This window comes from Solenopsis invicta, chromosome 10 (genome assembly GCF_016802725.1).
Source record: "Solenopsis invicta isolate M01_SB chromosome 10, UNIL_Sinv_3.0, whole genome shotgun sequence".
NCBI lineage: Eukaryota > Metazoa > Arthropoda > Insecta > Hymenoptera > Formicidae > Solenopsis > Solenopsis invicta.
The window spans coordinates 6,885,184-6,900,278 of record NC_052673.1 but is presented as its reverse complement, the minus strand read 5'-3'; the positions used below and the strand labels follow the sequence as shown (position 1 = coordinate 6,900,278).

The following is a 15,095-nucleotide window of genomic DNA, read 5'->3' as shown; positions in this document are numbered from 1 at the left end:
AATCAGATAATGAAAAACCGAATCTAAGTGTCTACAGATCGCTAGGGATCAAGTTCATAGAAATCGTAGAAGGCCAGCAACGTTTGAGAGTCGTGTCTTGTTTTTAACAAGGCTAAGAGAAAATAGATAGAATTAAAATTATGACTCTCAAAATCGTATAATAATCAAACGTATAGATCATATAATAGAACTCGACTGCTTATTGGACTTGAAGAATAGCAAAATACTTCATGTGCAAAATTATTGTTTTGTTGCCAAAGAATCATTTCAGAAATGCTTCTTATAAAAGAACAGGAAAATTGATTAAATAACGATGCTAGATGATTGTTATTGGAATATTCTTGACACACTTACTGAGCAAAAATGTAAACAGATCATATATCTCATGTCTATACTTTTAAAATATATAAATTATAGAAATTATAGTAATTGTCATTGACTTAGAAGAAATGATAAAGAAAAGATCTCTGTCCGCACTATTCAATCACAGTCTTTGGCATTTTCAATTATATGTATGTCATCTTTTTATAATTTTATTAAGAGACAAAAATAACTTGACAAATTTGCTTTCACATTGGGTTCAAATATGCGTACATTGACAGTCATTTTATCACCTTGGACGTAATCATCTTAATCTCAAAAAAGTAACAAAAAAAATCAATTATGAACACAACACCGACATACTATATGTATACGTGTGTGATTATTGCAGTTAATTTGCTAATACTAGAAGTGAGTTATCGTGAGAACGAATTATCAGATAGTTCAGGAATTAGCAGAACAAGATCAGAAATGCTTAATGACGAATCTGATCAATACAGTGACGAGAGAGGTATTTTATGATTTTGTACTCCTCTGCACAATTGTTTAGTAAGATGTACTGAATTGTTTGTAGGTGATTTGAACGAAAGTAGTAGCAAGATTGCACGAAGCATATTTTTCTATCAAGTGGAAAATTATTCGGACGAAGAAATATCTCATTGCCTTAAAATACTCTTGAACAAAAAGTTGATAAATTTGTTTCAGTAAACTGATTACTGATCAGTAATCAGTTTATTAAAACAAGTTTATCAACTTTTTTTTCAAGGGTAGAGAAGCAGCCTCCTAATTGGAATAGTGTGCAGGAAGTGATAAATCGCCAAATTGGTAATAACTCATTATTCCACAGAAGATTCTACAGTTCTTCACTTGCAGTAAAGCGGCTCTCATTTAACCATAAGTTTACTGCGGTTAAGGTAAGTTATTCATCTTACATGAATAGTTTACAAATATCGAGCTACATGAAATTTATAACCGTATTATAATTATTTATCTGGTTCTGTATCATTATTTATTTGGAATTTTTTACATTTAACTAACATTTATAGGGTCATGAAGTAACTACCTTAAACTTTAATCAAAAAGGAAATTTATTAGCAAATGCTTGTGCTGATTCTTCGGAAATATTTATTTGGGATTGGGCTCTGTCAAAAAAACGTTGCTTTACAAGTGGTCACACAAATACTATTTGGGATGAATGTACTTATAATTATGATTAAAATAATGTTTATAGCAGAGTCATTTTAATATTACATTTTATTCCCCTAACGAAACTAGTACATCCTGAGAATATTTTAAGAATATCATAACAGCAGGTTACTAATATTCTTAGAACATTCGATATACATACTATGATATGCTCCGCATATTCTGCGCAAGTTCCTATTTGCGCCATACAGCGATTCGAGTATATGTTGAAACATCCTGCAGGATATTCTCCGCCGATAGTTTGAATAATTGCTACGAATAATTTCATAAGCAATTGTTAGAATTTGTCAACTAATAACGGAGATATTAGGGGTAGTCAACAGTAGTCACAATACCCCTCTTTCCTCTACTATAAAATCTCTGTCTTAAAATGTTAAAACTAATAACAAAACCGTATTATCATCTTAAGATATTACTTAATAAATAATAGTCAATTAATGACTAAATATAAGTAAGTATGGAACGCAACGGTGTCATATAAACAAGAGCGTTAACTTTAAGAGTATATTCATATTTACCATTGTATCCGTTAACCAGTATATTTATATTTTTTATTCCTTATATGTACATACACACAGCACATAACACTTATCCATACGTAATTAATATTATGTACATATATAATTAGATATAACATTAATTTTTGTGTAAAATATATAAGTAATCTTTATCCACAGGTTACTTACTGTATTCAAGAAAGGTACTGAATCAAAGATAGATCTATGCAATATACATTTTAACCCTTTAAACAGTAATGCATTTTGTGTCAGCGGCTATTGCAAGTATGTAAGAGTATACGATTGGCGAAAAGTTCGGCAGCCGCTTTATACATTGTGTCCCGATTATTTGGTACGTTGCATTGTATCTATTCAATTTCAGCCATTTTATAACTAAAAAAGTTCATCAATATTTAAAGCAGTAGTGTAATTTATTCTTTTTATATGTTTAATTTTACATACATATAATTTAAATGATTTAGACGAATCAACATGTGCATAGCGTAACATACTGTGTGTATAATCATGATGGAACAGAAATTGTTGCATCGTATGGACCATGCGAAAACATTTACCTATTTGATAAAATAAATTCGTCACCTGTAGAATATCTTCATAACTATCAGGGCACCATGGGTATGTAAAGACAAAATAAAATTGTATTATTACATTACGTACGAGAGATTGGAGCCAGATATCATTCGAGGTTGTCTAGATAATATTATTTCCAATTTATTTTAAATAATGAAGTTAAAGTACTTTCTTTAAAAATTATATATAAATTTACTATTTAGTACTATTTAAAAAAAAATTGTTGATTATCTTATTATATTTTTAACAACACTTCAAAGAGATTGCAGATTTTTTCAATAATCTTTAAACAACTTTTCTACAAGATTTCAAGTACAGGATTTGCGTACGTTTTGCTTTTCTAAAGTTGTCTTAAAAATGTTGGAGACATAATTTTTGTGAAATGTTTCATTTTTTGATAAAATACTTAGTATATTATACATTTATTTGTATCTCTTAATACGCGCAGAAAAATGGTAACTGGAATCGACGTCAAATAGACGTTGAATAGTGTCGAATTTATGATTTCAATGTCATTTCAATGTCAATTTGATTATCATTCCTTTTAAAATTTGTATAATCAGAAATTACCTTAAATATAGCTGATATTTATAGTAGATTCTCATTTTAAAACTCTTAAGGTGCTAATATGGCTCTGATTAGTTGATAACATATTAAGATAGATATGTACTTAAGACAGTCTTAAATATAAGAATCAACTACGAATATTGGCCTATGTATTAATATTTGGTATCACATTGTCATCTGCTAGATCCGGAAGTCATTTTCTTTGGACCTAAAAGCGAATATGTAATATCTGGATAACGCCTTGGTTATTTAATCATTTGGGACAAAAATACGACAGCTTATGTGCAGCAGTTGAATGTGAGGGTCGATTTGTGAGTTTCCCATTTCTTAAATCTGATAAACAAGTTTATCTTTCTTGCCATGTAGAAAAGAAAAGAGTGATCTTTTTTTATTTTACTTATTTAATTTATAGATAAGGTATTTAAAGGCACATCCGTTTTTATTTTTGCGATACAAATGGACGACGATATTGGGATATGAATGCCTTTGGATGAACAATTTCCGGGTAAGGAATCATTTGCTTCTATACGTACATACAAAGACAGATATAATTTTTTAAATACATTGTTCGTTTTTTGCGTTTTTCTTTTTTTCACAGTATTATTTAATAATATTTACAATATTTAATATCACGTTCCTAAAAGTGCAATGTGTAAGCAGTACAACACGTTACATATTATAAACTATACTGACATGTATATTGATAAATGTATGATTTATCTATTTCTTTTTTTACATAGACATCAAGTGGGGAATGAGAATGGAAAAAATAGTTAATGTAAGTAGTTATCTAATAATTACTTATTTAATTAGATTTTAAAGAGATTTTAGTCAGAGTAAAATGTATTAAAAAATGCATATCATGAGCACTTTTGTAATCGCAAATTGAATATTTAAACATCGTCGTGTTTTTCTAGTCTAGATTGTTTTATTCGAGTTTTGGTTATAGAATTGAAGATGAAAGCTTGGATAACTTTAACACATCATCTGAAGATAGTTCTAATTAATTCTAACAACACAATGTAAAAACACCATGTATCAGCATGTCTCTGAAACTTGCTCTTAAACGTTTTTTGCTTTTTTAAAATAATTAAAAAATTCTCTAAAAGTTTATGTTTCCGTTTAAACCAGACAAAGAAGGGATCAACGGTCGCTCCGGTTGCCTTCTACTCAAGGACCATAATATAAACATTTTCGATCATGCTCTTCGCGCCGAAAGCGGCCCTCTCTCCTTTTTTTCTCTACCAATTCCAATCATTCACCTGCGAATTCTACGAAAAGGGGGGACCAGGGTTTTCCGGCCGGTTGCCGCGCCTTTTCGCGAACGCTCAGATTCGTTTCTGACCGAGAAGCGATCACATTGTATTAGTATAATATTAAGTACATATTACTCAAAGAGATCAGAAGTGCTTTACTCATTTCCATTCCTCTCGACGCGAGCCTTTACTAAGGCTGTACTAGCCAACATAGCGAATTAACAAACAAATCAGGAGAAATTCGCGAATCCAACAGTTTAGGAATATACATTTAAGATTCTAGAACAAATGTGCTTTATTTTAGACAAAATAAATTGCAAAATTTAATTATTAAAGTTTAATTGCAAAATAAACAAGTTGTTTCTATAAAAAATAAAATCTTTTATAATAAATGTACATATAATAGAAATGAATCTAACAATAAGTTATTTTAGTTTAGATATGCTACTATGAAAAAGAAAATAGAAAATTTAAATTCTTCAAAAAATATAATTATTCGGACACATAAGAATGAGTGATATTCGAAAAATCGAGTGTAACAAAAAATAATCAGGAAAAATAAATAGTCAACCTCCGATTTCAATAAAATGTTGTAAAGCTTTATTTGGAGTTAAAGTAGAAGTTTGTAAAGGGATTTTTGGCGATTCCATGATAAAAACATTTTTTGAGATAAAATAAAAAAAAATTTAATGTTTATAAAAACAAAATATAAATAAATTACATTCAGATGCGGGCTAGTATCATTTATTATTAAATTGATTATTCAATTTAATAACGTGATACTACTAAACGTGTTCAACTTGAAACTGTGTTTCACCACCGAATAATTTATTCGGCGCGTAGTTTAGTGAACTGAAAAAGTTTATAAATCACACAATAATACATATAAGCACTAACAAGAAAAAAGACGTAAGCGTTCCATCCAATTTTGATGAGCCTTTAATATGTTGTAATACAGATCAAAATAAAAAACACGTATTTTTTATATGTGCCCGTTATCATTTTTAGAGGCTGAAACACCCCTTTGAAAGAAAGCGATTTTTTGCGTATATCATTGTAACAGATACAAAAAAGTACTTTGAATGAAAGCTGAATGATAGTTGAAGAGTACGTGATAAACAAATTGTTTGTAAATTTTTCTTAAAATTAAAAAAAATTTTTTTTAATTTTTGGTTTAAAAACGTTACATATTATTAAATATCATTGTAATAATATGGTAGTAATAAATATTTGCTTGATGAGCATTACTTATAATATGTACTATTTTCTTAGAATTTATACAGTATACGTCTATTGATGGAAATTCTACATAAATGCTCAAAGTTCTAGAATTTTAAATATACTGCATGTAACTTCTTGAGGTATTCTTATTGTATTCTTTTTCAAATTCCTAAAGAATTATAATTCAAGAAATTGAAAACTCTTGAAGAATACTTTGCGTATTTATTGTGCGATGTCTAGCTCAATTATTGCTACTTTTCGGTGTAAGAACGGAGTGAGAGAAAAAAAAAACGAGCGAGATATTAAGAGAGCAACACAGACAGAGAGAATAAGGGTGGGCGGGTTCACGCGGTTCGCGCGTGTACGCGGGTGCGCGCGGTGGTTTGCGCGGGTGGTCGCGGTTCGCGCAGGTGCGCGCGGTTTGCGCGGGTGCACATAGACGCGCGCGTTCCGTGCGGGTGCGCGCTGCGCGCGTTGTTCGCACGGGCGCGCGCAGTACGCGCGGGTGCGCGGTGCGCGGGTGCGCGCGATTCGCGCGTGTACGCGGGTGGGCGCGGATCGCGCGTGTACGCGGGTGCGCGCGGTTCGCGCGGGTGCGCGGGTGCGCGCGATTCGCGCGTGTACGCGGGTGGGCGCGGTTCGCGCGTGTACGCGGGTGCGCGCGGGTGCGCGCAGGCGCACGGGGCGCGGTGCGCGGGTGCGTGTAGTGCGCGCGGGTGCGTGGGTGCGCGCGGTGCGCGGAGTTCGCGCGTGTACGCGAGTGCGCGTGGTTCGCGCGGATGCTCGCAGTTCGCGCGGGTGCGCGAGGTTGGCGCGTGTACGCGGGTGCGCGCGGTTCGCGCGGATGCGTGTGGTTTGCGCGGGTGCGCGAGGTTCGCGCGTGTCCGCGGGTGCGCGAGGTTCGCGCGTGTCCGCGGGTGCGCGCGGTTCATGCGTGTACGCGAGTGCGCGCGGTTTGCGTGGGTGCGCGTGGACGCGCGCGGTTTGCGCGCGGTTCGCGCGGGTGCGCGGCTGCGCGCGGTTCGCGCATGTACGCGGGTGCACGAGGTTTGTGTGGGTGCGCGTGGACGCGCGCGTTTTACGCGGTGCGCGGGTGCGCGCCGTTTACGTTGATGCGAGTGGACGCGCGCGTTTTTCGCGGGTACGAGCGGGTGCGCGCGGTTCGCGCGGTCGCGCGCTGTTCGCGCGGGTGCGCGTGGTTCGCGCGGGTGCGCGCCGTGCGCGCGGGTGCGCGGGTGCGCGCGGTTGCGCGCGGTTTCCTCAAGTGCGCGCGTTTCGCACTTTCGATGAGTAATTGAGTCAAAAACAAATTTCCAGATTTGATTTCAAGTTTGTTTGCTTATATTGAATTCTAATTTATAAACTTTTAAATACTAAGTTTTGACTATTATTTGTATGATTAGTATATTATGAAATTGAACTATTATTTTGTGTAGTAATTAATCTTGTACATAATAGAAGAACGTATTTACAATAAATTAATCGTTTTTTGCAGATAAAGTCAGTAGAGTATATTTGAAAAATACCCGATATTGCACGAGGACAGTGATTATCTATCCGCCGTTTATGTAGATGGAGTAAAACTTCAGAATCAGTATCTAGCTATACAGCTTCCCATACAATCAACGATTAAAATTCTGGCAAATGATTGCTGAATACAAAGTTGAACTTATTCTCATGTTGCAGCTGCCAGATTTGCAGAATCCTGTACGTGCACTTTTTACATATTAATAAAAACCGAGAAAAATAGACTGCATTTATAGAATATACTCTCTAAATCTAAATCAATAAAATATTACTAAATTGCAGTGCTATGATTGCCATCAGTGATTATTCTTTGTCTTTTAGTGATTCCAATTAAATAGAAAATCCTCTCATTGAATTGTAGTGTATTGTCACCATAAAACAGTGCATTCATCACTAATTAATATAGTTATGAGTATCAAAATTAGAATATTCACTATATTTCAGTGAATAATACTCTGATTTAGAAAGTAAATTATACAATTATAACGAATATTTTGTTCATTTCTTAATATTTTTCATACACAATTCATACATAATTAATTGACTAAAATAAATCAGTCAGATAATTGAGACAATTTATAGTATATATCAAACAATGGTTCGTCAAAGCCGTCATAAAAAAGATTAATTAACATAAATATTTATGTAGGTACTTTTTTAATCGGAGTTAATGTAATATTTACTGCAGACAGTCTGATTTCAGTGCTGTTTTTGTAACTATATCAGTCAGTGTTATACACTTCAACGATAATACACCGATAATACTCCGTTCAGTGACAGTTATCTTTTTCTTAATTGGTATTATTGAAAGACACTGAATAGTTATTGATGATTACACTTATAAGTATAACACTGCAAATCAATAAAATTTTACTGATTTATATTTAGAAAGTAAATATAATTGTCTATTCTTGAACTGTTTTAGACTTGTTGTGAGATCGCTCCTACAAGCGGTAAGTTTGAATCAACCCCATATTTGCATATTACTGCGAAAGAAGTCGTGAAGGAGATATATTATACGTCACAAAAGTTGTTGCTCGTTGATAATTTCGAGGTACATCAAATTACTACCATCACTTTACAGTTTTTATTTGCTGTTACCTACGTGATTATCCATTGTCGCAGAAACCTTCAAGAGAACAATATGTGACTATAATGTGTTTAACGGAATAGAAACCCGGAAAAGATCAACCACTGCCCCCAGTTGAATCGATAGTGACGTTTTGGAAAGCAGCTGAAAATATCACGAGAGGCAATGGACCCACTGTCACTCTTTGCCAGTAAATAATAACATATTATTATATGTGTATAATGTAAAGATGTGCAAATTGTTCAAATCCAAATCACTACAAATCGAAATCAAACACTGTTGGTTCGATTTAAATTTATTTTCCGATTCAAATAAATCGACAATTTTGAATCGTCGACGAATCTATTTAACATCTTTCGGCTGTTAAATGTTTAATATATTAGTTTATAAAATCTGCATTTTATATTCTTTGTCTGATGTTCATTACTAGTTCATTAATTTATAAATTTTTCAGTATTTAACATAGCATCTTTGCGTAACGCTATTTTCTTGGTAAAACATTTGTAACGCTGGTGGTTTTCGTGCGGGTGCGGGAGGTGTCGGAACACGGTGGCGGATAAGCTCGCCGGATTGGTCGGGTTCGGTAGAATAATCGCACTCGGTATTTAGCTGACAAACATATGAGATCTTTATTTGAATATAGTATTTACAAGTAGCCTCAATCGCAGATTGGGTCTAACGCCTCGCGACAAGTGGACCCAGCCTTAGCGGGGGCGCGATTGGCTCGTGGTGGTCGCGGCGACCAATTGCCGCTGCGCGGTCGGAATCGCGAGTGGTGGTAACGATGAGCGCGCGGTGACGCGTGGGCTAACGAGCGCGCTAGGCGAGAGCCAAGACGGAAGTTCGAAACAAAAAATCAATAACCGCGAGAGTACAGCTGAGTCGGTACAGTGTCAAAAGATAACTCTAACTTAGAATGATACATAATAAGAGCTGGAGTACTAGAGCTATGAAATTATAAGGATACAAAAATAACTCTAACTTAAATTAAATCGCGTGGTTTGAAACGGACTCGGTGTCCGGGGAGATCGGGGAGCCGCGGAACGCGGGATCGGAGCGACGGTGACGATTCCGCGTCTCGCCCGAGCCGCCTCGTGCCAAATGAGGCGAAGTTCTCGCCAGGACGCGGATGCCCTGACGAGGCTTTAGGTTACACGAGATTCTTCCCTGAGGGAGAGGACGGAAGGGATTGGCTAGGGATACCCAGCCTGCGGACTCGACGAGGATGCTCGTCGTGATCGGTGATTCGCCGAGGATACTCGGCTACGGAGCACGGTGAGGATGCTCGCCGTGATTGGCTGTGGACAGTATTCGGTAAGATCGGATTTGCCGAGGATGCTCGGCTTAGTCGGGACGACGAGGATGCTCGTCGAGGGGAGTCAGGATGAGGCGAGTACGCTCGTCCTCTCGGGAGTCGGAGTGCGGTCGAGGATACTCGACCTGTCGGATTCGGCGGACCGGGAAGATCTGTCTTCGGCGTTCCCACTGCCGGCTTATATATCCGAACGCACGGTTGGGCGGACCAATCCGTGCGTTCGGTCGGCTGGCCCGGAGTGGGAGCGTTGCCGAACGCCACGGGCGGCGCGCGTGCTGCCGCGTGATCGCGACGGCAGGTTAGCTCGGTGCGCGCACGTGGCGTTCTGCCGGTGTATTGCTCGGGTGGACGGAGCGGAGTGGCAGTGCGCGCGAGGTGGAGGGGCGTTTTGTTACACATTTTTCCAAAATAATTTCTGTGTGATTAAAGAAAAAAATTTGCAACGTTATTTAGAATACCTTATTATTATATTTAAAGCCACACGTAATATAAATTCAGGAAAATGTGACTTGACTTTGATTCACATTCGAATTGAAGAGATTCATATACGGTTCGATGTTTAATGTTTTCGCCATGTTTTTGTACATCAAAAATTTTTTATTTCAATAAAATTTTCTCATTTTATACCGTTTCCTCTTTAATCTTTTAAATTAAATGTTACATATTCATTGAAACTTATTAAAATTAAATACAACCACTTGGGTTAAAATTGAAAGATTTTTTGGAAAAATGCATTTAGGTTGAATTAAATTACACAATATTTAAGGAAATACTACTTGGGTTAGAATAAAATTTTTCAATGAGAATTAAAAATGCTATCACTTGAATTTTTAAATTACAAAGATTTTTCAATGACAATACAGAGATAGTACCACGTGGGTTTTGTATAAAAGTTGAAGATACTACCAGTTGGGTTAGAATAGAAGTTTTTCAAAATACAAATACTACTACTTTAATTTTGTAGAAAAAGTATATTCTCTTTATAATAGGCGCACTTTAAAAGATTTCACACATTTTTTTTTTTAATAAACGTATGATCATTTTTATTAGATTACACAATTTCAAGATAAGTTGCGCGCAACACACATAGGCGCGCAATTTTTTCTACCTTTCTTTTAAAAGAAGGTAATATATACATATACGTTTAAATTATGTATCTGACCTTGCTTTGGAATAATGAGTATTATGCATATGAGCATCTACCGTATCGTTTTTATATAATTCACATGACGTGTACTCTTCCATATCTTTCATGAAAAACGGATTGTTCAAAGTTGACAACTGTTATATTATATTTTGTTCAATATTGGCATCGTGTTCTTGTAATGATATTTTATTATCTATTTGCAGCTCAACGTCTGTCTCCTCCACTGACGGACTATTTAAATATTTCTGATCATAATTTATTTTGTAGCTCAATGTTCAATGCAATCCTTATGTCTACAGTAAATTATAATAAAATCTATAAATTCACAATAAAAAAGATTAAAACAAAGCTAGTCAGAGACTCTTACCAAGATTATTGTTAATGACTGACGAATAAAGATCAGGTTAAAGAACCTGTCACGACGGATATGATGATGATGACAAGATGACAAGAAGTACTACACCACATACACCACAAGTACACCACAAGTCGCATACGGCTGACTGATGTATGCCAGCGCCACTCGTGTCGAAAATATGAAAGGGAGAATTCCTGAGGGTGACGACGACGTTTCTTAAAGATTAAAGATGAATATTTAGATTTGCGTCGCGATAACTCCGCTCGTAGGGCACGGAGAAAAAAAATAAAAACACTTTTATTATACAAGTTGGGGCTAAGCTATCGTTTAGACTACTCAGAACTTGATCGGTTCAGCCGTTACTGAGATCTGATAATCCCGCTTGCATGGAACTCGCTGACTGGCGCAAAAGAGAGTCGGTCTGCGATTTTCATAATAAAAAATTTTTTTTACATTAGGCTCGAGTCGCGACCGCGCCTCTAGATAGTTTAAGTCGTTCATTGTTATTGTACATTTTTTTGCATGTTTGATTATATTCTCTAAAATTTATTTAATTTTACTTCTATACATTTATATTATAAACGTTTTGTAATACTCTATCAAATTTTAATTAAAATTAATAAAGTGAAACAGTAGTTGTGGTTCCCAAAATAAATTAAAATACAAAATCAATTGCCAATGTAAGCTTTCACGATTGTTAGGAGATACGATATTAAGGATAAACAAATCTTCCAAATTAATTTACGTACAGAAATAATAATCAGTTTACAAACGTTTTGATCCTGGGTCTGAATTCTCTTCAGCGTGTACTAATTGTAATTATTAGTCAATGAACCAAATAAGGATTTGAAATAATTACTATTTTTCTTCCTTCAAAATTTACTTGTGTTCAAACTTGGATTAAAAATATAAATAAATAATTTAAACACACACACTGGAAGTATTGTTTAAAGTTATATATTTTAAAATTTGACTTGATACACGTATATCAGTACAGATAAAGATGTATGTTAAGAAATTATTATTGACTATTAATTATTTTATATTATAGTATATCTATATAGTATGGTATTTATTATTATTATTATAAACAATTGTTAATATAAGTGTTAGTTCTGTCTACCAAATGTATTACTATGTTTCTATGATTGTATACACGTTTATGCAATTGTTATATCTTCTGCGCATAAACTATTAACACTTTATATAGATCTAATGTAAGTTCTAGAGAAGTTGATTCGGAACGAAGTGAAGTCTCTCGTTACCCGTATCTTCTGTTATCGCCGCTATGCTATCCTCTGTCCCACAATATTATAAACATTTGTTAATATTAGTGTTAGTGCTGTCTACCAAATGTGTTACTATGTTTCTATGATTGTATACATGTTTATACAATTGTTACACAATCTTCTGCGCATGAACCACTAACGCTGTATATAGATCTAATGTAAATTCCTCATTATCTATTGATTTATAGTTAATTTTTCTCTTCAAGTATTCATATATTAATACTTTTTTGAACTTTTCTATTACATCATTTGGCATGTCTTCAAAAAATGGCAAAATGGATAATATTGATTCTGTAAAAAAAAATTATTTAATTTTTTTTATTAAATTATAATTTAAATAGATAAAATAGGACAAAGAAAATTTTTTAATGTTTCTTCCTAATAATTCTACAAATTAAATTTAAGTTTGTTATTTTTAAAATCACTTACTCAAAAACAGTTCTGATTTTTTCTCGGAATGGCTCCTCTCCCGAAGGCTACAATGGTGAACTGTAAATCCGACGCTTTGAAGTAATTCTTTCAACTCTTTGCGAGCATTATTTGAATTATGATACGGCCCAAAGTTTTTTATCTTATCCTGTATGTAAAGTAATAATTAACAATTTATGATTCAAATGTTATAAAGTAATAATAAAACGTGTAATAAAAATATAATAAAAATAATGAAAAATAAATTGTGTAATACATTAATAATTGTAAATGAATAATATATTATGATAATTAATAATATATTTACTGGTATATATTGTTCAAAGCGAACGTCTTGCGCTAAAATTCTAAGAACTTCAAACAAATCATCAGAGGCTACTATATATAAAAGTGCAGTTCCATTGGGTCGTAATATTTGATAAATATTCTTAAAGGCTTGTCTGTTAAATAAAGTAAATTAATGTAATTAATTCTAAAACAATATTATGCTTATAAAAATATTTTTTGAACAAGACGTTTTTTAATTTAATATAAAACATTTGATAAACATGTAATGAATAAGTATATAATATGTGCATAAATTTATTTGGAATGTTTGTTTTATTCTAAAGTTAATGCATATACACGCACAATATGTTTAAAAAGTAAAACACAGATTAATTTACACTTGTTTTAAATCGTTTACTAATAAAGGTTGGATTCTATTTTAAAGTATATTTATTACCCAGCTTACCTAATATCATAGCAATAATGCAAAGCGTGAAACGAAAATACATGCTTAAATTCAGTAATATATTTTTTAGGTAAATTTTTAGTTTCAATATCCAGTACTTCGAATTGGACACGTTTTTCATCACTGGATGTTACATTTGCATATTTAATCATTTTCTCCGAAATATCCGTACCTTCAAAAAATGTAATCTTTAAATAGACAGATGAACAATGAAGTAGCGAGCAAAAAAAGGAAAGTACAGTTAAAACATGTTTGTTTAATTTAAAACAGAACAAAATAATTTACATAATTATCTCCTTATGTTCAATATTTGGTTATATATCTCTCTTTTGTTGCTTTGCGTGTAACGAACTTGTCCTTTATTTGTTATTATGCAATCATTGAATTAAATAATTATTTAACGTTTGTTTTTTGTTATTTTTAAAATGTATGTTTTTACCAATTATTTGTGCATCTGAGCCAAGAGCCGGTAACAATAAGTTCTTTGTTATATCTCCAGGACCGCAACCAACGTCCATACACTTTCCACATATATTTGTTAGATTCTCGGCAAATTCTTCGAGTATATACTCTACATTATGTTTCATTACGTTGTCATTTGCACTGTAAACTTCTGGACTAGTCATGATTTCCTGAACTTTTGCACTGTGGTTTTGAAAACTTTGTGCTGCGGTATTATCTTAGCAGCGCCTTATATACTCTACGATATTGTATAATGCAAGAAACTTATTAATATTTATTATTTAAATTGTTCTCTAGTTTTTCACATATACTTCAAACTATAAAAAATTATTCATTAAAGTATTAGGAAAACAAACTTAGTGCCGTCAACAAAACTATTTAGTTTTGTTGTTAGTTAGCACAAAATGCAATTGCTGAATAAAAAGATAAACAACCAAATAAGAAGCAAAAAGATGTTTTATGTAAATTATTTTGATCTTCTTTTAATTAAACAAACATGTTTCGGCTGTATTTAGTCCTCCTCAGTATTATGTACAGATTTAATCTATATATATATATATGCATATGTAACAGTCTGTCAGAAACAGTCACAAGAATAATGAGTTTTAACAATAAAACGTTATTTATATTCGATGAATTTCTATACAATCTGTTGCAACCGAATATGAAGCCTAAAGAATTATTTGACAGTTTTTCTACATCATCAATGTGTATCATCATTTTTTTATCGTTATAATGGAATTGATTCACGAGACTTTTACATGCACAGAGATCCACAGAATAATTTCATTAAAAAATACATTTTCACAATCAGATTCCAAACTCCAAAAGAAGGAAAATAACGTTTTCAATTAATTAATGCAAGACATTTGATGTGATCTCTTATTTACTCTTGTTTTTAATATATAAATTATTTTGTGCATTTGACGGTTAAGAATATAAGTCAAGAATTTAAACACACACACTGTAACTATTGTTTAAAGTTGTATATTTTAAAATTTGACTTGATACACGTATATCAGTGCAGATAAAGATGGTTGTTAAGAAATTATTATTATCTATTAATTAAATATTTTATATAATAGT

The 15,095-nt window shown here is 33.7% G+C and overlaps 1 protein-coding gene, 1 long non-coding RNA gene and 1 pseudogene across 2 annotated transcripts; 1 reads left to right on the top strand and 2 right to left on the bottom strand.

Annotated features, from left to right (window-relative positions):
• The first annotated feature begins 663 nt into the window (after positions 1 to 663).
• Positions 664 to 3,691, top strand: LOC120358764 (annotated as a pseudogene).
• A 7,199-nt stretch (positions 3,692 to 10,890) lies between these two features.
• LOC120358777 lies at positions 10,891 to 11,164 on the bottom strand. Its single transcript, XR_005575635.1, has 2 exons — positions 11,106 to 11,164; positions 10,891 to 11,031 (listed from the first exon to the last, which is right to left on the bottom strand). It is a non-coding gene; the product is annotated as an uncharacterized LOC120358777 (long non-coding RNA).
• An 873-nt stretch (positions 11,165 to 12,037) lies between these two features.
• Positions 12,038 to 14,215, bottom strand: LOC120358774 (juvenile hormone acid O-methyltransferase-like). Its single transcript, XM_039454041.1, has 5 exons — positions 13,987 to 14,215; positions 13,548 to 13,719; positions 13,122 to 13,254; positions 12,815 to 12,962; positions 12,038 to 12,676 (listed from the first exon to the last, which is right to left on the bottom strand). The coding sequence occupies exons 1-5, from the start codon at positions 14,171 to 14,173 to the stop codon at positions 12,495 to 12,497; spliced, it is 822 nt and encodes a 273-aa protein (XP_039309975.1). The 5' UTR covers positions 14,174 to 14,215; the 3' UTR covers positions 12,038 to 12,494.
• Between the last annotated feature and the right edge of the window lie 880 nt (positions 14,216 to 15,095).